This window comes from Lontra canadensis, unplaced genomic scaffold, assembly GCF_010015895.1.
Source record: "Lontra canadensis isolate GAN:19392208 unplaced genomic scaffold, GSC_riverotter_1.0 scaffold47, whole genome shotgun sequence".
NCBI classification, from domain to species: Eukaryota; Metazoa; Chordata; class Mammalia; order Carnivora; family Mustelidae; genus Lontra; species Lontra canadensis.
In genome coordinates this window covers 8,165,658-8,187,707 of record NW_022631041.1, presented here as the reverse complement: position 1 = coordinate 8,187,707, position 22,050 = coordinate 8,165,658, and the positions used below count along the sequence as shown (strand labels likewise).

Sequence of the window (22,050 nt, the reverse complement as noted above, 5' to 3'; positions counted from 1 at the left end):
AGTGACCACCCAGAGTAAGCTTTAGGTTTCTAACATTTAGGTTTTGGCACCCACTTTTCATACTACTTACACAATTGGACTTTGGAATCAATATAGATTAAGAAGTTGTAGTTTGGGGTGCCTGGGTGGCTCAGTGGGTTAAGCATCTGCCTTCAGGTCAGGTCATGATCTCAGGGTCCTGGGATAGAGCCCCACATTGTACTCCCTCTTCCTCACACTCCTTTCCATCTCTATTGGTATCCCTGTCTTTTTTTTTCTCAAATAAAATCTTTAAAAAAAAAAAAAAAGTGCTTTGTACCTACACCAGAAAAAATTTTAGAGTATGACACATGTTTCTTAGAAAGCAAGATTAAATGCAATGTTTTTTTTTTAAATTAAGAGGGGCTATATTAACTAAATGGTAAGTAATATTTAAATAAGGGGCTTCTTTATATTCCTTAACTTCAGAAAATCTGATTCTATATAGAATACATGTCCCAAAAGATCAAAGGGTTTATTTACTTAAATGAAGAACATATAAATACATTTTGTGAGTCCTAGGCAAAGCTTACATTTAACCAGAAAAGCAAGCTATATTTTATGGCCCATGATAACTATTTATTCCCAGAATACACCTGCCAGAGCAAACACAATTCTTGCTAGTTCTTTTCCCCCCTGCTCTCAATAAATGCATGGATTTTTCCTACCCACATTCATAATATTGTGTAAGACATTTTAATCAATGCCTCATTTTGCATTAGCTCTGGGTTATGTCACAAACACTTTGAAAACTCCTCTGAAAAAAATATGTTGGACCTTTCAGACGATAGCAAGTCCCTTAAAAACAAAAGGAAAAAGTGAACAGACACCAAGTTTTGTAAGGCAGAAAAGTACACCCCATTTACCTTCACATAATCACATTAATTCACAAAAACAAGGTTTCAGTCAAAATATTTATTCTTTTCCTTAACTGGGTTAAATGGTAATACAAATATTATGAGGCTGCCTTAAGTTTCTCATGTGTTATACTTAAAATGTCCCAAACTTTACAGAAAACCACACATGACCTACTCTCTTTCATAATTCATAATACAGAACCTCAGCTTTCATGGTACATGTTTTGAAGTGACTCCTCTCTATGACCATTACTAATACAGATTTAAAAAGATTAGCTTCAGTTGGAGATAATTGCAACAGTAATACCAGCCAGGCTCTCAGGTAAAAAATAAACAACCAGAAGGAAGAGGGAAAAAAACCCAAAAACCAAAAAACAGAACAAAAGACTGGAGAGAGAGAAGAAATGTCTGTTTATATCGTTTCCAACTGGCAGCAACCAGAGCCAGAATGCCAGCCATGCTGAGTCCTTAGCAAGGGCACGCTACCCTGGCTAGGGCTCATGAAATTATAATACTAAGGGTAACAATTTTACATGAAGTACCAAAGTGTTAAGTAGGAAAAGAAAGAAAGAAAGAGAGAGAGAGAGAAAAAGAGAAAGAGAAAGAGAAAGAAAGAAAGAAAGAAAGAAAGAAAGAAAGAAAGAAAGAAAGGAAAAGAAAAGAAAAAAGAAAACAAAAGAAAAGAAAGAAAGGAAAGAAAGAAAGAAAAGAAAGAAAGAAAGAGGAAGGAAGGAAAGAAGAAAAAAGAAAGAAAGGCTGCAAAACAGGGACTTCAAGCCTTCTGTGACAACCAGAGCCTGCAGCCTCCAGAGCCTGGAGAGTGAGACCAGGATATGGAGACAAGACAGAGCCCCACAGCCTTGCTCAAAGACTGTAGGTCAGGTTTCTTACCTCAGCACTCCCGCCACAAGGCACAACTTGGAAGTTGGTAAAGGGGTGGGATGCGGGGGGGAGCATCATTTAAAAAGATGTTACAGAGGATGTAAACATTATCCTGAACTTATGGCAACCACCAGAGAAGCCCTGTGTGGGCGCAGGCTCCCAGGGGTGCTGTCACTATCATTCAGAACAGGGAGAAAGATATGCAACCTGAGGAAAAACCAGAGCATTCCTTTAAAGTGCAGCCCTGGGAAGACTCACGGGACAGCACATCTGCACCTTATCCAAACTCAGGCCTGGCTCCAGCCCAGGCAGGCTGCATCTGCTCTTGAGACAGAAGCAAAAGCCATGTCAGCAACACTGGGACTTGCTCTCTGCGGTCAAGGTCTCCTGATCCAGTTTAACTTTGTCCCTGTCGTTTTCTTCATTAGGAAAGCTTTGGTGGTTTGCAAGAATATTCTCCACAAGGAACCGGACTGCTTCATCGATGTTTATGTTATCCTAAAATGCAGAAATGATGACCAGGATGAATTCCAAGGATTCATGCTTAGAAGAAAGCATGAAGAGCAGTAATGGTACGAGCGCAGTTTGTCAGAGGGGGCAGTTTGTTAGAGGGGACATTAGAATACACAGGCTGCCATCTTCGCCCTCACTCCAGGGTATACACACCCTCAGAGTTTAATGCCATTCAGTAATGTGGATATAGAACGTTCCTCTTTTCACAAAGGATTCCCCTTCCTGATATTCCTGTTTCAAACTTTTTGTCCCTGAGGTTCAGTGAACTACCTTAATGGTTGAAAAGAAATTGTCATCCCTTGCTGGGTTGCCACTCCCATAAACGAAAGCACTAAGACAAAAAAGTTCCTGCCTTTAAACATTTAAGGTCAAGCATTCAGGATACATTATGAAGAGGAATGTCAATGGGCTCACACATTAAAATATGATAAATGCATCATGTCATTTCCCCTCTCTGAGTAAGGTTATTACTTCTAGTTGTCATTTGTAAATTAATTTCCTTAGTTTCTGAAACAATGTTGTAGGTGTGATGTCCATTAAAAAATACCCTAAGGAGTCACTAGCTATCACAACATTTGTGTGACAGATTTAGCTGTCATTAAATACACGAGTTTAACACATAGCAAAATCTGGGCTTTTTTTTTTTAATATTTAACTTTTCATTTCTACATAATTTTGGATTGACAAAAACATTGCAAAAATAGCAAAAATTCCTACATATGTTTCACTCATATTCCTAAAGTATTAACATCTTGGATAACCAGATTTCCAGATAAAGTCAGGAAATTCGATAATAGTGTCAGCACTGATTATGAACCTCATTCAAATGTCCCCATTGTTTCAGTGTCCTATGTATGATCCAGGTGACTGGCTGTATTTCATGCTCATGTCTTCTTGGTCTCCTTTAACCTGGGACAGTTCTTCAGTCATCTTGCCTTTCATGACCTTGACACTCTTGGAGCATACTGGCCAGAGAATATCCCTCAATTTGGGCTTGCTTGATGTTTCCATATCATTAAACTCGAGTTATACATTTTTGACAGGAGTAAGTAATGTGTCTCTCTCAGCATCCGAGAGGCACACTTGCTTAAAGTCATGTCTGTCAGGCTTCTCCACTGAATAGGCACTATTTCTCTTTTGTACTTAGTTTTGTACTTAGTAAGCTCAAATATGGAAGTACCCTATTTTTCATCAGAGTTTTTCCCATTAACTTCAACATCAATTTATTCTTCCCTAAAACAGCTATTTCCATGGTGGTTAAAGGTGACTGACTGTGTCCATCATTCCTTTTTTAATTATTAGTTGGAATTCTGCTGTTAGGAAGAGTTTTTCATTGGTTTACTCTTATCGTGGATTATTACTTTATTCCTTTATTCTATGGATTAGATCCACTGCAATAGTCATTTACTTTGCTGCTCCAATTGTCTTGAATTTTTGGAGCTCCTATTAAGTAGGGTCTTGTTTCTTTTTGACCGATCACCATCATTTTGTGTTTCCTTAGTTTCCAGCACCACAAAATATCTCTGTCGTATCTTTACTTTCCTTGTCCCACCAATCCTGGAAGCAATAATTTCTCCATGAAACCCCTGTTCTTTTTACAGGAGAACAGTATTTAAAAAACAAGTTCTGGGGGCACCTGGGAGGCTCAGTTGGTTAACTGTCTCTTATTTTGGCTCAAGGTCATAAACTCAGGGTGGTGAGATCGAGCCCCACGTCGGGTTCTGTGCTCAGTGGGGAGTCTGCTGGAGAGTATCTCCCTATGCCCCTTCCCCAGCTCATGCTATCTCTAAAATAAATAAAGTCTTGTAAAAAATAGTAAAAAATAAAGAACAAATTCTGGGGACTAGGAAGCTCATTGGATCTGTGGTATCATTGCTCCTAAGCGAGGAGAACTAGTAAATACACATACGCCTCCACAGACACATAGACATCAATTTCTACATTTGTCTGTTTATACATATTTGTGTATATAGACACATGTGTATACACATATATACACGTGTCTATAAACACATACACAGAAACATACATATCTCTACATGCATATAAATCACTAAGTTCATATCGATCTCCCCAATTTCAGTCTAAAAACATTAGGTATATTCTAGCTGTCTCCCTTATCGGTTGTACTTTCTCAGACAGTGAGAAACCTACATTTGGACTATTCATTCAGTTATCTGTTCCAGCACTTTTCATTTTTAACCTCCACTCCCAAGATAAGTATTAACTTTAATTAAAGTATTGATCTTGGAATGTCCAAATGTCATTTAGCCCCCACCATTCCCATTATCTCAAAGAATTCTAATGCTCTCTAACTGCATTTAGTAGCAATTGATTAGGAACTGAAATTCCCATATTGTAATTAGTAACACATTTTCGTATAGGAAATCCATTATTTGCCATAAAGGTGAAAGATGAAGTTCATGAATTCAAGACTGTCTTTTGGCTGTGTTCCCATTCGAATTCAGATCACTGCAATTCAAGCAGAAATCAGCTGTCGAGTCAGCTGCCGGCCTGCTCAGAAATACAGGCATTAGTGACACTAGGGCAGTACTTTAAGTCTTAACTACAATTTTAACCTAAATTTCATATTACTGTTATCCTCTTGGAAATCCCTGGTTTACTACTAAGGACATTCTGCAAAAGGCGTCGCTAATGTTTTTGTAGGAAAGCACAGAACAGACCTGAAACATCTATTAATCAAGATTTTCCTTCTCCACTCCACATGTAACATGTCTATAAATGTAGCAACGCTGATGACTTACAGTCCCAAGGTACTCACCACATAACACTATTGTTTCTGGGGATGAATTTGGATTTATTATCTGAATAATTAATTCAATAAAATTTGGAGAAGAAATTTTATCTGTAATACATGCATCTCTTCCTATAAGTCCCATGTTCTAATAAACATTGCACATACCACTGATTATTGCCTAACAAAGCTAGGAAGTCAAGCAAATCACCTGACAGACCCGCCAAAGACAAGAGACCAAATATGTGGCTTCCAGGACATGGCCTCTGTGAGAAAAGCCTCCCCTTCTGCCATTTCTTCCTTCCTGCCTGGGTAAGTGCTCACGCGCAACTTTCTCCTGACACCACTTTTTATGCATGAAACTAAAACTGAAGATTCTAGAATGTATTTATTTAAACAAATAGCCTTTAGCTTAAGAGTAAAAACTTCTGGTTCCAGCAGACAATAGTTTTTCGGATGACGACAACATCACTCAGTTATCTCCAGAGCAGCTTTTCTGTGCAGGCTCTCATAGCTTTACTTTCCTTATTCTGATCATCGGTGGCATCAAATGATCTTCTACTTTCGGGGTGGGTTTCTGGTAAAACTAAAAGTGACCTAGTGGTGAGTAGGTAATCTGACCAGTAGGTAAATCTGGTCACATTTGTTAACTGAGAGAAAAAGGCTTTTTAAAAAATATATACATACAAGAAATCCACAGAGGGCATCCCAAATGCTGGGACTGTGTTAAGATATACAATCTTAAGGTTTCGACTTTGTCATTACAGAATTTCTCCAACATTTCATCATTCTGACATCAGTCCAATAGTTATTGACCTCTAATGCGAAATTTCCAATGCATGTAAACAAACTCCCTCCCCACTTAATATTTTGTGCTTGCGATTTTCACTTTTACTTTCTTGTATATCTAGGCTGGCAAGATTTTTTAACAAGTTTAGTGTTTTTGTTTTTCTTCATAAAACACTGTATCCCATAATAGATGAAAGAAAAAATTCTCCCTCCACTCTTCATGCCACATGTCACAAATGCTGATACTTGCCTCTTGTTCAGGTTCTTTCACATTTCTTTCAGATTTCTATACACAATCTGAAACTCTTCAAACACCATCTGAATACATCTCTGACATTTTCAGTGTCCATTTTTGTTAGTACTGCACATGACCTACACGCACATGACCTACACATTGACCAGTGTCATCTATCCCTAGATTTCGTGAAGTCTTCAATGCTTGTGCTTAACAAGACACTTTATCCTCCCCATGAACTCCAGTTGCAGAAGTGCTTTATTTAAAGGCTCAAACTCAGAGAACATCATTGTTCTTTGCTCTAAATAATAGCTAATTTTTATTTTGATGGAAAACCTTCTATTCTATTCTATTCACTTCCACATCAGCCAATTTTGAAAGCATTCCTGCTGACCGCTCAAAGAAGCTATAACAAATCCATGCTATACTTTCCTCTTTCTAGGCTCCCCAAAACTGCACACATAAACTCATCTAAATATTTTATAGTTACAGCTCAAATTTACGAATGAAGAGCAGAGCAGATACAAACACAAAGCAGAACTCACCTTTGCAGAAGTTTCGAACCATCCAGTGAAACCATGTTCTTTGCAGAATTGGTCCATCTGGGTAGGATTCTGGCCACCATCCTTTTTTTGGTCACATTTATTAGCTAAGAGGACAGCAGGAATAGGGCTGCCATTTGGAAGGTGGACTTTACTATCCAGATCACTTTTCCATTTTAAGACGGCCTCAAACGTGGAACCTCTTGATATATCAAAGACTACAAAAGCACCAACAGCTTCTTTGTAGTATACCCGGGTCATGTTGCCAAATCGCTCCTGTCCTAAAAATAAATAAAATAAGAGATTAAGAGCTCATCATTCAGCAGAGTCTATATTTAGATATAACCCCTCTGACCCTAAGAATAGTGCTACAAACACATGTCTCCCACTCCAAAGCAAAGAAAACTGGTGGGATAAAGGACGTACAGAAGCATGTGGCTGATCATGGGGTCTGAGTACACAGTTAACTAGCTTTATGCTCTGCACGTGTCCGACACATGCTCCATAACCATCCAGATAGATGACAGTACTTAAAGCTACAGAGCCATCCTTCCCCCGATCCCCCTGCCACCCTCCCTCTGGTCTAAGAGAAGAGGTACTAGAGGAAAAAAGAAAGCTGGTAGTGGAGGGGGAGAAGAGACAAGAATAGAAGAAAATGAAGCTTGCAGGAAGAAGATAAGTATGGTGGGCAAAATGCAGTCAAAAGACTAGGACTGGCTATGAGATAAAGGAGCTTATCCTTCCTCCCCATCTCTAGTCCGCACCCACTTTTGCCTCTGCATGCAAGATTGCTCTCCCTCTAAGAAGGCAGATACATGCAAACCTACTAACAAAAAGTGGCCCATGTGGCCATGTGACTAAAAGAAGGAACAACTGTAGAGCTCTTCAACTATCATACTTTTAAAAAATTTAACATGTTAAATACTTTGGGGAACATTCTACGGGTTCACGTATCTCCTTTCCATCTGGTATCGCTCTTTGACACAGGAGGCACCCTAATCTTCAACTGACAGAAGAAAAACCATGCTGAGAGCTGCTTGGGCAGGATGACAGTGGCCCTGATGACATACTGCAGGACCAGAACCCAGGTCTCCTGGTTGCCACGCGCCCACGTTAATACGATACCAGGCATTCTGAAGTATCCTGCAGTCGCCTTGACTTCTAAGGTGTTCACTTTTCATTCTGTCAAGTTACGGACTACAGTGTTCAGGAAAAATGGCAATCAGTGCAAATCCAAGACGGGTAACTGACCAATGATAAAAACAAACTGACAGGACCCTTTCCTATTAAAACACATGATGAAAAACACACTTTATCTACATGTTATTGATAGTAAAAAATGCAAAGCTACCCACAAAAGAAAAATTCCTTCTTCTCCAAATTTTACTATAGCATCATACAATTTTAGATATGGCTTAGTGAGATAATGGAAGAAGAACACAAAAGGCAAATGTAAATGGATATGCTTTAAGTTCATCTTGGGGGCGCCTTGGTGGCTCAGTCATTAAGCCTCTACTTTCCACTAAGGTCATGATCCCAGGGTCCTGGGATGGAGCCTGGTGTTGGGCTCCCTTCTCAGCAGGAAGCTGCTTCTCCCTCTCCCACTTCCCATGCTTGTGTTCCCTCTCTCACTGTGTCTGTCTCTGTCAAATAAATAAATAAAATCTTTTAAAAAATAAAAAGTTGATTTGGTTTCTGACAACCCATCATATGGGCTTATCTGAAGCCCTACAATGATGGCCCAGATGTCTGAACTTCAAGGTAACAAATGGCCACATATGAAACCCCACTATCATGTTCATGTTTTATTGGTAAGTTAAATCTGACCAGCCAATTGTATAACTTATTTGATCACAATGCTGACATTTATATGAAGTTAACATTGTACCACTTTCCTTAAACACACACTTAATAATCACACACGGCAAATTCACAGAGGATGTACCAACTGGTCAAAGTCAGTATCACTATTCTGCAGAAAGACTAGGTAGATTGCATTAAAGTTGTTCCGACTTCAATTTTAACTAGAGAGCACATACTACTGACTTTTATTTCTATAAATCTTAATTACTAAGTATAAAATGACTATGGCAACAAGATAGTCCAGATTATAAGATTATTTCACAGTTATAAGAAAGTACTCTTTTGGAATATCCCTTCAATTTAGAAAAGAGGGTAGGGTGCCAAACTAGTAAAAGGATAGAAATCCAGAAGTTATGAAGAACAATTAAGCTTAATGACTGCCATTTTGTTTACTGAATCATTTCTACATCCCTAAAAATACTTCTTTCAACCAATCATACTAAATCATATTCAAATTTGTCCTCATATAAACTTCTTGGTAAAACATAAGAAAATCAGAAACATGTATGACAAGAATTTTTGAGGTGGACCCTGTGGTTTAGAAACCTCAAGTTATTTTCCCTAGGTTCCGAGGTTAAGACTCAAAACTCTCGGATGGTCTCAGACTGCTCTGTAACAACCACACCATAGGGCAGCTCAAAACAGTGTCAATTACACCTTTGAGCAAATGAAAAGGAAAGGTATAGCCTGGGAGAAAAAAGATACAAATTCTGTATCTAGTAAAGGACTTATACCCAGATTGTATAAAGAACTCTCAAAACTCCAAAGTAAGAAGATAAAAAAATCTAATTAATAAAGTAAGCAAAAGACTGGAATAGACACTTTATCAAAGAACGTATACAATGACAAGTAGATGTAAAGATGCCCAGCATCATTAATTATTGGAGAAATGCAAATTTAAATCACAACGAGCTGCGGCTTCATGCCCACAAGAATGGCTAAAATAAAAAGTCAGATTATACCCAGTACTGGCGAAGATGTGGAGCAATCAGTTCTCATGCACTGCTGGTAGGAATAAGAATTTAAAATAGTACATCCACTTTGGTAGACAATTTGATAGTTTTTAAAAATTTAGACATTGGGGGGCGCCTGGGTGGCTCAGTGGGGTTAAGACTCTGCCTTTGGCTCAGGTCATGATCTCAGGGTCCTGGGATCGAGCCCCGCATTGGGCTCTCTGCTCAGCGGGGAGCCTGCTCTCCCCTCTTTCTCTGATGCCTCTCTACCTACGTGTGATCTCTCTCTCTCTCTCTGTCAAATAAATAAAATCTTTAAAAAAAAAAAACATTTAAAAAAATAAATTAAAAAAATTAAAATTTAGACATGTCTCTACCATACAACCAACACATTCTACTCCTAGGTATCTGCCCAAACAAAATGAAAGCCCATGTCTACACAAAGTCATCTTCATGAATGCTCATCAATGTTTTATTTTACAGCTAAAATAGTAATGAATAAAATATGGTATATCCATACAATGAATATAACAATAGAAAGGAAAGGAACAGACTATAGATACAAGTAACAAAACAGATGACTCTCAAAGTAATGATGCTGAGTAGAAGCAGCCAGAACTCAGAGGGAATGGGTAATACTCCATGAATACACTTATATCAAATCCTTAAAAATAAAAACTGTAGTAAAATAAAAAATAAAATAAAAATAAAATAAAAACTTAGTAAGAGGAAGCACATCAATGATTATCCTCAGCAAGGCAGAGAGAGGAGTTACAAGGGGAAAGAGGAGGGGCACCTGTCTTTGTTAAGCGTCTGCCTTGGGATCAAGCCCCATGAGGAGCCCCACTCCCCCTGCTTGTGTTCTCTCTCTCGATACCTCATTCTCTGTCAAATAAAATATTTTAAAAAGGGGCGGGGGGAGTTGGCAAGAGGAAATACTTTTGGTGTGATGGAAATGTTTGCAATCTTGATTATACTGATGTTTCACTAGTGTTTACATATGGCAAAACATCAAACTGTACAGTTTGTTGCATGTCAGTTATATATCAATAAAGTAATAAAAAATAATACCTACCTCACAGGCTCACTGGGAGGGTTTAATGTAAAGTGCCTGCCTGGGAGTCTTTTAGGGCAGAGTGCAACAAACTATAATTCATGGTCAAATTCAGCTAAAGCTTTATTGGAATCTTGCCACTGTATCTGTATATGGGTTTCTGCATCTGTTTTCATTCTACCATAGCAGAGTTGAGTAGCTGCAACAAGGAGCGAATGGCCCACAAAACCTAAAGTATTTGCTCCTTCTGTTCTAGGGGGCGAGGGATGGTCTATACCTTGAACTAGAAATGCTAAATAAAAATTCATGAGAGCATGTGCTTAAACTATAATTTACATGCACAGACCTTAAGTTCAAAAAGTAAAATGTCAGGGCCATAGGAAGCACAGTGTAAATGTTAGCTAGTATTATTATTAAGTGCTTAATAAAGGTATTACATGATAAAAGCCTGAGTATCCTCTTTAAAATGGTGCAATGAAACACGGCAGAGCCTTAAACTAGTTATATGTCGTAAACTGTAGTGGTGAAAACAGTCGGCAAAGGAAAAATGAACTTGAGGAAAAGAAAAGTATACTCGAGAATCAAAATATCAAGCACAAAAGGTGAAGAAACCCCAGGCAAGTAACTTTCTCTGCCTAAATAAGTGAAGTGTCTTTACAGATCTTTAGGGATCTTCTAAGCCCTCCCAGCTCTGCCTTCTGATGTTTTAAGTTTCTCTGTGATAACTTTAATGTTGTAATGATTTTCTAAAGATTCTGCAATCGCTGAATCCAGACGGCAGTGGGGATTGAATGTAAATAATCCAGCATCGAAAGGCCAAGCCACACACAGCATACTTTCCAACAGAACAGTACGTATACTTCTTACTTTCCTGAGTTCATCATCTCCTTTTTTAAAAATTCTAAAGTAATCCATTACCACTTCAGAGATATTCTTGAACTGGTCAAAACAAGTAAAAAAAAAAAAAAAAACCACACATTTCTAAAATGCATTAAGTATAATTACAGAATAGAGAAAGATACAATGAATTTATTTAAGATAATAATCTTAACATAAAATTAAGAGCTGTTGTAAAAAAACAAAAACAAAAACAAAAAAAACAACCACCACCACCAACAAAAAACCCTAACAAGGTAAAACCTAGATTTAACTATGTTGGTTTCAAAGGTTGGAATGCATAGATGTGCCAAGCTCTTCCAACTGTTAAACTGAAAAATAAAGGAAATTTTGCTACTAGAGTAAGAGTTGCATCCCATAACTTTGTTATTATTACTCTCTTGGTAATTTTATATATCCCCTTATTATTGCCTAAAAGAAAGAACTATAGTGGAAAACAAAAAAACTGTTCACAAATATTCCATTCTCTTCCACTTCTAGATGCATGAAGGATCACATTCTCCTGGCCCCACTAAATTAGGAGTGGCTATGAACTAGTCTTGGACCATGAAATGTAAACAGAAGTGTCATTTCTAAGCAGAATCACTTGGGTGACAGTGTCCTTGTCCTGCTGCAGCAGGCTGGAATCCCTAATTTTGAAAAGACACTATCAAGAGATAGTAGAGCCTCTGTTAGCCTGAGTCCAGGTAGCTCCAATGCAAAACTGCCCTCACATCCCTCCCTCTGCCACACCCCAACCTCCACCCTCACTATGGACATACAGAAAGAGTGAGGGATGATTATTTTAAACCACTCCCTGTCCCTCTGCCCCCCCTACCCGCTCATGCACACATGCTCTCTGATAAGTAAATAAATAATCTTTAAAATAGAGAGAGAGAGAGAGAGAATGATGCATTCTACTACTTCCCTTTCACAATGCTTTGGGAATTAGCCCTAAGTTTAAAAAAGGGCTAAAGACAAAACTAATGGAAAAGACTTTCACATTCACATTAGAATTGCACAGGAATTCTGTAGGATCAGAATTTTTTTTTTTTTTCTTAATTTTAGACAAAAAATACAAAGAATACTCTCTGGGAAGTAGTCAATCAACCATTCTAAGTTCAGTCCAAGAAAACTTTATTATTCTTGGATTCTACTTACACAAACATGCAAATAAAATGCAGGGAATTCCTACCATGCTGAATGTTCCTGGGTTATATTCCCCTACAGGAGAAGACGGGGTAGAGAAGTCTGCAGTTATTAAATACAAAGACAGATCCATGGGTTTTGTTCACATGAGTGTGAAACACATGAGTGGTAGTGAGTGTGTGTGTGTAGAGTTAAAGCTTATGGCAATATAAAAATTCAGCAGGAGGGGCGCCTGGGTGGCTCAGTGGGTTAAAGCCTCTGCCTTCGGCTCGGGTCATGATCCCAGAGTCCTGGGATCGAGCCCCACTTTGGGCTCTCTGCTCAGCAGGGAGCCTGATGCCTCCTCTCTCTCTGCCTCCTTCTCTGCCTCCTTCTCTTGTGATCTCTCTCTCTAATAAATAAAATCTAAAAAAAAAAAAAAAAAATCAGCAGGACCTAGGAGATCTTCCTCTAAACAGCAAGTAGCTCAGACAGTGGGGAGATTCTAAGCAACACCATCTTTTTAACCAGTGCCATAGTCATTTCTGACTGGAGGAGGAACCACTTCCATGCCTTCCTGACCATCACTTAGATGGACAACACTGTAACTGAAAGGTGATGCCCCATATCATCTAGTCCAACCTCTCTTGTTTTATAGATGAGAAAATAAAATCCCAGGGAGGGGAAACTACTCCAATTCCCAAATTATTTGTTATCTAATGTGCTGTCCAATTTGTTAGCCAAAGACTTTTCTGGAGTACATGTTGCTCCTTATGTCCCATATTTCCAAACAGACCCCAGGCAGTCCCATGGGCTGAGGGTGACTCTCCTCAAGGACAGCACAGCCCTACTGCACAAGGTAAACCCTTTCTCTAAGTCTCCTAGGGCTTTACCATTAGCAGCTATGGGCCATGCTCCAGCGCTGAGTGCTTTAGTTACCCCAGTACTAGGGGCAGTCTTTTTATCCATACTGCTGTGGGCAGACTGCCAAAATACTCCAAATGACTCTGAGATATCTTTTATAAAGGTCTGTTACCCTCCTTTTCTAGAAGAGGGAACCTTTATTATAACTAGACACCATGGCAATGAGAATGAAGAAAAAGCACAGTGCTAGTCATCTAGGCTCAAAGGTATTTAAAGATGTGCAACTTAGCTACCCAAAGTGGATGAAGCTTAAGGAATATATGGTGGTAAAAAGATGAAAATGCTAATATAATATTTGGGAATATCCAACACTAATGACTTGAAAAGGAGCTGGGGTAACATATTTCCAGAAATACATAATTGAATTAAGGAAAAGAAAACCACAAAACAATTTGCCTTCTTTCTTCATTTGTAAATTTTCCAAAGAAAAGTATTTCCTCACAGTGTTTGAAAAGGAAAGGACCACATTCTGAATGGTCACCAGAAATAGAGGCGAGAGATGTTTTCTTTTGTGATTTTAATCACTCCCTTTGTTTAGTTTTTTAAAGTTCATCTCAGGGGCACCTGGGTGGCTCAGTGGGTTAAAGCCTCTGCCTTCAGCTCAGGTCACACAGGGTCCTGGGATCGAGCCCCTCATCGGGCTCTCTGCTGAACAAGGAGCCTGCTTCCTCCTCTCTCTCTCTCTGCCTACTTGTGATCTGTCAAATAAATAAATAAAATCTTAAAAAAAAAAAAAAAACTTCATCTCAATATTTTATGTTCATGACCTCATTTGATAAATAACCCAAGTATTTCCTTGCATTATTTGAAATACAAAATATAAATTTCACCAGGAAACACAGATCCATGTAATGAGACAACTGGAGTTTAGTATTCAAAGTAGAAATGCTCGCCGTTTCCCACCCACTTAGATTCTCTGAGCTACATATTCTTATTCAAGGTGAGCCAGTAGAAAAGTATAGTTTCTAATCAGTAGAACTAAGCTCTTTAAATTTAAACTCCTTTAAAAAACCTTAAATCTCATTGTGCATTTTAGAGATGAGGCACTTCTAACAAACTTGTGTTAGAAGGCCAACAGATCAAGACCCAGTCAAATTTCATTTAAACCCAGTCATCAGAGGCACCTGGGTGGCTCTAGTCGGTTAAACATCTGCCTTTGGCTCAGGTCATGAACCCAGGGTCCTGGGATTAAGCCCCATGTCTGGCTCCGTGCTTGGCAGAAAGCCTGCTTCTCCCTTTTCCTCTGCTGCTCCCCCTGCCTGCATTGAGTTCCCCCTCTCTCTCTCTTTCTGTGTCAAATAAATAAATAAAATCTATAAATAAATAAATAAATAAATAAATAAATAAAGTAGCCTCCCCTGGTTACTATTTAAAAAAAAAAAAGAATCTGTATTTTAAGCACCTCAGGTGAATCTGATGGAGGAATTTCCCTATAATCACACTAAAACACACACACACACATGCACCATATATATATATATATATATATATATTTAGCTTAATTTCAAGAAGTAATCAGAAATCACTGCAGAAAATGCTTAAGGAAAATATCTGGACAGAAGTGAGTGGAAAGAATGGGGAAAAGAGAATGTCAGGCCATCTGCCAGTTAGAGATCCTCAAACTAAACCCCTACTGTCTATTTTTATGTGGCTTATCTTTCTCAAAAGGACAGTGAAGAAATTACATGTGTCTAGCCTCCTTGTTTACAAAATGCACTTTTGAAAATATAATTGAGTGGAATTCTAAAGCATTTTATCTTGATCTTTTACCTCACCCTGCAGAATTCCACCATCCCCCTCCATTTATATGTCTGCACTGTTCTCCCCCCAGAAGATCTCTGCAACCACAACACAATCCAAACTTGTCCACTAGGCCCACTCGCTACTACTTAAGTGTTGATTAAGTGTGAAATCATCACCAGTTTAAGGATATGCTATCCTTGGACTACACATATAAGGCCTTCAAAGTTTTCTTCTTTGGAAGAGCACTTTCTTTCATCTCTCAATCTTTTCTAACAAATGCCTAGAAATATGTATCAATCATGTTTTTAAATTTTCTATATTTTATAATGCTTTGACATCTTGGGGCCTTGGGACCAGGGGAGGGACTACCCCTTCCAGCTAGCTAGTTCTTAGAGACAACAAAGGACTTGCTGAAAGCATATCTTTGATAAGCAAACCAATCCAGAGTCCTCACCATCTGCCTCCTTTTTCAGGCTCCTGCAGACTAGGACACTATCCTCCTGCCCTAAACCACCCATGGCCAGGTACTAAAACAATCAGGGAACACCCCTATAGCCCAACTCCACTCAAATATTCCAAACTAACCAATCCTAAACTTGCTCAGCTTGCCTATGTTGCCTTGGCCATTTCTTCCTGCAAAAACTACAATAAAGTCTCTAGCCCACGTTCTTCCCTTGCTCCTTCTGCCTCTGGACCAACCCTGGTGCTTCCCCATGTGGTCCCGCATAGGGCAGCGTGCTCCCTTCTCCTGGAACTATGAATAACAAACCATCTTATCAATGGTGATGATCTTCTGATGTGTTGGCCTTACCACACCTGATAAAAACAAAATCCTGGGTATGCTTTAAAATAGAATAAGAATCACTGAAATTTCCACATCAGAAGCTTAAGAAAGTCCGAAGGCCAAGAAAACATATACATAATGGATAAAATTTCTCCTAGAATACACTGGAAAGTAACACCGCCTCTCTAGGATAATGCATGGCTGACAGGTTTGATCAGTGAGATCACAGAGTAGACTATGCAAACATCTATAATTATCACCTTAATAAATACGTGCGCTCTACACGTATTTATCAATAAAAAGGCTTTGTTATCTTCAGAAAGTCCACACTGTGGAAACAGTCTTTCAAAATGCCCCCCCAAAATGATGGAGCAGATCAAAAAGTATACACACTGGACATTCTGTGTTAAGAAGAGTATAACTGGAAATTCTGGACTGATAACATAAAGAGATGGAATTATTAGAATGGGTATATGAGAAGAGTCATATGAGCTACTGTAAGAATGACCAGAACATTTGCAATTTTAGACTAGAGTCTGTTAGACTGTTGGACAACCATCTTCAGACTGTTTTGACACCAGTGAACCAAAAATCTGCTACACTATTAAAAGCTAGTTTTCATATTTCAGAGTCATGAGATGTGTCTTTGTACAGTGCCACTGATTATCTGTGTTTTCTTGGTCAACTTACTACACTTCTCTGTATTTAGACTATGGGATCTCTAAAAGCCTCCAACACCTTCAATTCAAACAACAGAATGATTAGGAAAACAGGGAAAAAAGTTCATGTTTTAGTGCTTTCTATCAATGTCTCCCTCTATTGCTAACCTGGGCACTTTTCAGCCTATGTGGGAAATTGAGGCAACTGAGAATGGTAACATAATAATTAAAAAAAAAAAAAAAAAAGAAAGGAAAGAAAGGCAATAAGCGTATCATTTTCAGGAGAATTTCCGCATGCAGTAACAGAAATATGCTGTTACACTAAGCCTGCCTGGGCAACTGTGGGTTCAAAGTTCAGACTGGGGCACCCAAAGATGTCTCCAGAGTGATGAATTGAGGAAGATTTAAAGATGTAAAATGAGACAGTAGACTTCGCTTGTAATTCAGCACAGCAGTTGAATCTGTGTAAGGCTCAGGATGGAAAAATCATACAAAAGTCAGATATAATGAAGATTTTTTTTTAAAAAATTCCTTTAAATGAGTTATTAAGTAATTGGAAAGTCATTGTAATAGTCAGTGTTTAAGATGGAGACTACAAATAACTATAGACTAATTCCTCAAAGCACTGCTTCTTCATATTTAGAAGAAACCTGAACATTAGTAATTCCTGACTAATAGATAATTTGAAGGTCAAGAAAGCATCTGAGATAATATTCCAGATTCTTGCTCATGAGGGTTAAAGGAGAGTTATGAAAGCAGGCAAGAGGAGGCCATGAGGTACAGGGACTGTCAATGTGGAAGATGGATCCATGTTCTAATTTAGGATGGGAATCAAAAAAATAAAAAGTGAATCTAAGTATGGTTTATATAACTTATAATGTCTTCCAACAATGCATTTTATGCTCTAGGTAAATAACATTTACAGGAACTTCTGAGTAAAATGTTTCTGATCTGTTCTTGGGCCCAAAGTAGGGTTATCCATTCAGATTTTTATAGAGAAATACGGATTCTAAAAAGTGAAATGTGGCAAAAAAAAAAAAAAAATGCCACTTTGGCATAAGGATCATTTTGAACTAAAGGCACTTGAAAAAGATCAGGTGTAAGAAGAATGCTCTAATCTCCCCCTTTTTCTCCCTAAAAGTAGATGAGAATACTCCCATGTGAGAGATATCCTCTCTTTTCCAGGAGGAAAGAAATATTCTTATCACCAGGGATGGGAGTCAAAGCTGAGAGAAGTCTCTACAAACAGACCTTATAAAATAACTCTTATTTTCCTTTAGCCTGCCCATATTAGTTATTTTTTTTTTTACAATTTCCTCTCTTTGTTCAACCTGGTATAAAACCATTTGGGTTTTGCCACTTCTTTGGGTGTTCACTTTCTTATGAGGGCTCCTGTGTCACAGAAAACTTACATGAAACAAATTTCTGCTGCTAATTTGTCTAGCATCAATTTAATTTTCAGGCCTTGATGAAAACTTTAAAAAGGCAGGGATAAAATTATGCCTCCCCTGCAAAAGTAAATTACTTCAGCAAATACAGGAAGACTACACTGTATTAGATCCAAATGGACACACCGGTTTCTTTCTTTTGAAGATTTAGTCTAGACCAGCCATTCAACCTACCTGGAAAATCCTATAGCTGCTAATAAAGTTATCATAAGTTGTAATCAAATACCACTTCATACGCACTATATATGAAAGTGCAGATCAGATCCCACTCTAAGAAATACCCTAGTGTGCTGTGACATGGCAAAATGCACCAAAAAGGTTGAAATCACCGGTAAATACGCGGCCCCGTCAGGAATATCATGAGGATAATTGAAATAGTAGCTCCACCATTTAATACATTGCTGACCTATGAAAAATGGGTTAACTTATGTAACAACAACAAAAGGAAGCTCAGAGACATCTCTTGCTACATCTTAAATTTTAGTGGTATTTATTAAACTTCCTAAAATTTTTTTGACACTTCAGTAACTTAGTGTATTTCAGTTAATGTGTTAAGAGCAATCTCAAAACACGTATGAAGGAAGAGACAGTGGCCTAACACAAAAATTGGATTGCATCTGGATTTTAAAGCTACACTCATTTCTCGCAGTAAGAAAGCATTCCGAAGGCCTGCACCCAAGAGACACTGGGGTTCCTGATTTGAAGAGTTGAGCTGAAACTGCTTGGCCACATTTATGGGAAATGTCTGGACGACTCCCACCTGTTATACCTGCCAAAGTTTCCAAGTATAAAGAGACTCAATGTAATCCCTTTGCCAGCTTTCTCATCTCTAAAGCCGCGACGAAAAAACTAGTAATAGCACCAAACCTTAAGTTAGTCATATCAACTGGCCAGTTCTACCTACTGTTTTGCAATCAAGGAGTATTTCTATCCTTTGAGAATTCAATATGATTCAATGTTGTTTAGCCCTGGAGAACTTTCTGGAGTGGCCTTCGATTTGCCTTCATTACATCATTACGACTTAATTCAAATGATATCAGCTAGGATTCACTAACAGGTCAAATATTCAAAGCAAAGTACTTAATGATGTAGCTCCCTAAACCTCAAATGAAAGCCAAATTATTTCTGTGGCAGCTTCCTTATATATTAAGACCCCATCTCTGAAAATCTTATTTGTAAGGTGAGCCTAGTAATTTCTAATTACCTCATTAGTTTACTTCAAATCTTGTTAACATCTGGTGCGTACCTGCTGGATGGTATCTCTCATCCAGGAATCCCTTTTGGAGATCTTAAAATCTTGCTTTCCTTCCTGGCAAAGCTCAACCTTTGGACTTAGGCAAAAGTGCAAGCCCTTTTCATCTATTTCAATATGTACCAGAGTCTGACAAGACTGACTATGTTCCCCTCCTGGCTGCATAGGTCTGTTCAAGGTGGACAAAAAAAGGGAAGAGGTGATACTCAGGGAGAAAATTACTCATGATTTTGCTTTCCCAAGTCTTTAAATATATGCATTTTTGCATGAAGCTTAAAAACACAAATGTGCCAATAAAATCTTTTATTTACCTGCAGTGAGGCCCAGTGATAATTTAATAGCTAAACATGATACTGTTTTACAAGAAGAATAAAGCAAAGTCAATAACGCTCCTAGATGGGGGTTTAAAATCATCTTCATGGAAATCTACAGCTACACTGAAGATTCCTGGAGAATGACTATCACATGGCAAGGCAACCTTTAGAATTTACGACCTTGTCAAAAAGCAATACTAGTATTCATAAGTGTTCTGTGAAACACAGGAAGTATTTCGAAAGAAGTCTCTGGCTTCAAAAGATGACTTTTCAAACGAACTTTTGGTTTTCTGTAACCAAAAGAAAAAAAAAAAAAAAGCTGAGCCCAGAGCTGATCATCCCCCTTTCTCTGAGGAACTGACATACATAAATTTATTTATTTATTTAAATTTATTCTCATATCTGAGGCAGAGAAGTCTGTTCTTAAATTAGTGCGTATATGGGTTATAATTCTTCAATACTTTCTCATATGGGATAAACTGTTAATGAAAAGAGCACTACCTAGCAGACAGACCTATGTCACCGTACCTCACTCCCACCCCACTACCGGATGGGTGACCAAAACTTCTACAGTTGATGCATCTATAGGATGAACCATCCTAAAGAATGGTCTCTCCAGCTCTGAACATTCTCCCATAAAAATTCTCTACTGAAGACTGAGCTTCCTACTAGCAATGACTGAACAGGGTAACTTTTGGTATCACTTCCATATTTAAGCTTTCCAAAGTTAACATCTTCTTAAATGCCCACCCCCCACCCACCGCACCCGACAGAGTTCAGGTTTTCATAAATTAAAGCAAGGAGAGTAAGTATCCTCTCCAAGAGGGATATTATGCTCCTAAATGACAACTGAAATCAAAGGACAGAGAAATATACTGGGGTGTAGGGTTGAGAAGGGGCCAGGAGTGGGGAGAGATGCTGGTTTAGGGAGGGAGGAAGGATGCAAGAGCAGCCTCCCCAAATCTTCACAGGCAGAGGACAGGCATGACCTAACAGAGCACCCTGTCTCAAGAATGGAGTTTCACTCACAAAGAAGGGTCTCGGATCCAAGGTCGTGATGAAAAACATTCTAAAAAGGAATCTAGTCGCTAGTGTTGGTTGTGTCACTAAGTAGTGACAGTAAGTACTGACTTTGGGTGAACCATTCAACTTCAGTGCTCATCTCTGAGATGTTAAAGCCGGTTGAGAGGAGCCCACGCCTCCCCTTAACTCTTCCTGATGTATTATAAGCTTGTCAACCTTCAGAGTTCAACTTCTGGAAAAGACCCCAGGGCTGTCCCACCTCCGGTCAGGTGAGAGAGAACTGGAGTGGAGGCCTCCTCTCTGAGACCTCTTAAAAACTAGATGCTTTCTACAGACTTAGTAGAGGCATCTAACCAGGGCTAGTTATGTATGCATTTATCTATCTTATGCTGCTTTTAAATCCCTCAACTACTACTACTGCCCGGTCCATGGTCCAGTAGTTCACCCGGCCATGGCCCTTTCCTTGTCCCTGGCGGCGTTAGTCTCTCCCATACCTCCGGGGCCGGCAGTGCAGGCTGAGGACAGAGAAAGAGGGCAGGAGACTGAGCGGAGCCCAGTGGCCGCCGGCTCCCGATGGAGGCCACCGCCCGCCGCTTACCCGCGATGTCCCAGAGCTGCAGGCGCACCAGCGTCCGGTTGTCCCAGCTGAGGACCTTGAGGGCGAAGTCCACCCCAATGGTGGCCCGGTAGTGCTGGGAGAAGAGCTGATGGACGTAGCGCTTGATAATGCTGGTCTTGCCCACGCCGAGCTCGCCAATGACCAGCACCTTGAAGAGGTGCTCGCGGGTCTCGGGCGCGGCCGCCCCCGCCGCCCCCTGGCCCGGGTCCCCGGGTCCCCCGCCCGCCATGAGCGCCCCCGGCCCCGCTCGAGCCGGCCGGCCGTCCCCGCGCGCCCTCGGAGCCCCCGCCTGCCGTCGCAACGTCCCCGAGGCCGGCCGCCCTGCGCCCGGGCCGCCGCCCGACGGGTCACAGGACCCGGAACCGGCCGCCGCGGCAGCCGCGCGGGGCGGGGAGAGGGCCGGGGGCTGGCCTGCGGGGGAGGACCCGGCGAGGAGGCCGCTTCCCGCTGCCGCCGCCTGCGCTTCGGGCGGGCCGGCTGGAGTTCGGCACTTCCTCCGCCGGGGCGTCCCCTCCTCGTCGGGGGACGCGGAGCCCGGCCGCCCCCTGCTGGCGCCGGGGAGCGGGCCCGGAGTCGCGGGGACCCCGGCCGCGCAAGGTGGGCCTGAAAAAGTGCCTAGGCCGAGCTCGGAAGGGAGGGCTTGGTGGTCCCGGGGCGCGGCGCTGGCCTGGGGTGAAACCTCCGTTCTGCTTCTGCCCCGAGAGGGTTTAACCCCTGCAGATTTCGGCCTCTGATTTCTTTCTCGCGGCCCACTTCTGAGAAGAGAGGCAGATTGACCCTGAACTTGACAAAGGACTGATAACGCTTCAGTGTTAAGGG

At 40.1% G+C, this 22,050-nt stretch overlaps 1 protein-coding gene across 2 annotated transcripts; it reads right to left on the bottom strand.

The window, feature by feature from the left end:
• Positions 1–1,602: 1,602 nt before the first annotated feature.
• Positions 1,603–21,493, bottom strand: RAB32 (RAB32, member RAS oncogene family). Of its 2 annotated transcripts, none has more exons than XM_032873130.1 (3): positions 21,211–21,493; positions 6,595–6,872; positions 1,603–2,255 (listed from the first exon to the last, which is right to left on the bottom strand). In XM_032873130.1, the coding sequence occupies exons 1-3, from the start codon at positions 21,458–21,460 to the stop codon at positions 2,106–2,108; spliced, it is 678 nt and encodes a 225-aa protein (XP_032729021.1). In that variant the 5' UTR covers positions 21,461–21,493; the 3' UTR covers positions 1,603–2,105. The 2 variants fall into 2 exon arrangements, with proteins under 2 accessions (XP_032729021.1, XP_032729022.1); XM_032873131.1 differs by having other exon boundaries at positions 2,218–2,300.
• Between the last annotated feature and the right edge of the window lie 557 nt (positions 21,494–22,050).

Bases quoted from the DNA above. Each gene is read 5' to 3' on its own strand.
- RAB32 (XM_032873130.1), bottom strand. From the start codon at position 21,460: ATGGCGGGCGGGGGACCCGGGGACCCGGGCCAGGGGGCGGCGGGGGCG. The intron at 6,873-21,210 runs GTAAGCGGCGGG...ATTTATTTTTAG, and splicing joins GCAGCTCTGGGACATCGCGG to GACAGGAGCGATTTGGCAAC. The intron at 2,256-6,594 runs GTGAGTTCTGCT...TCTGCATTTTAG, and splicing joins GGTTCGAAACTTCTGCAAAG to GATAACATAAACATCGATGA.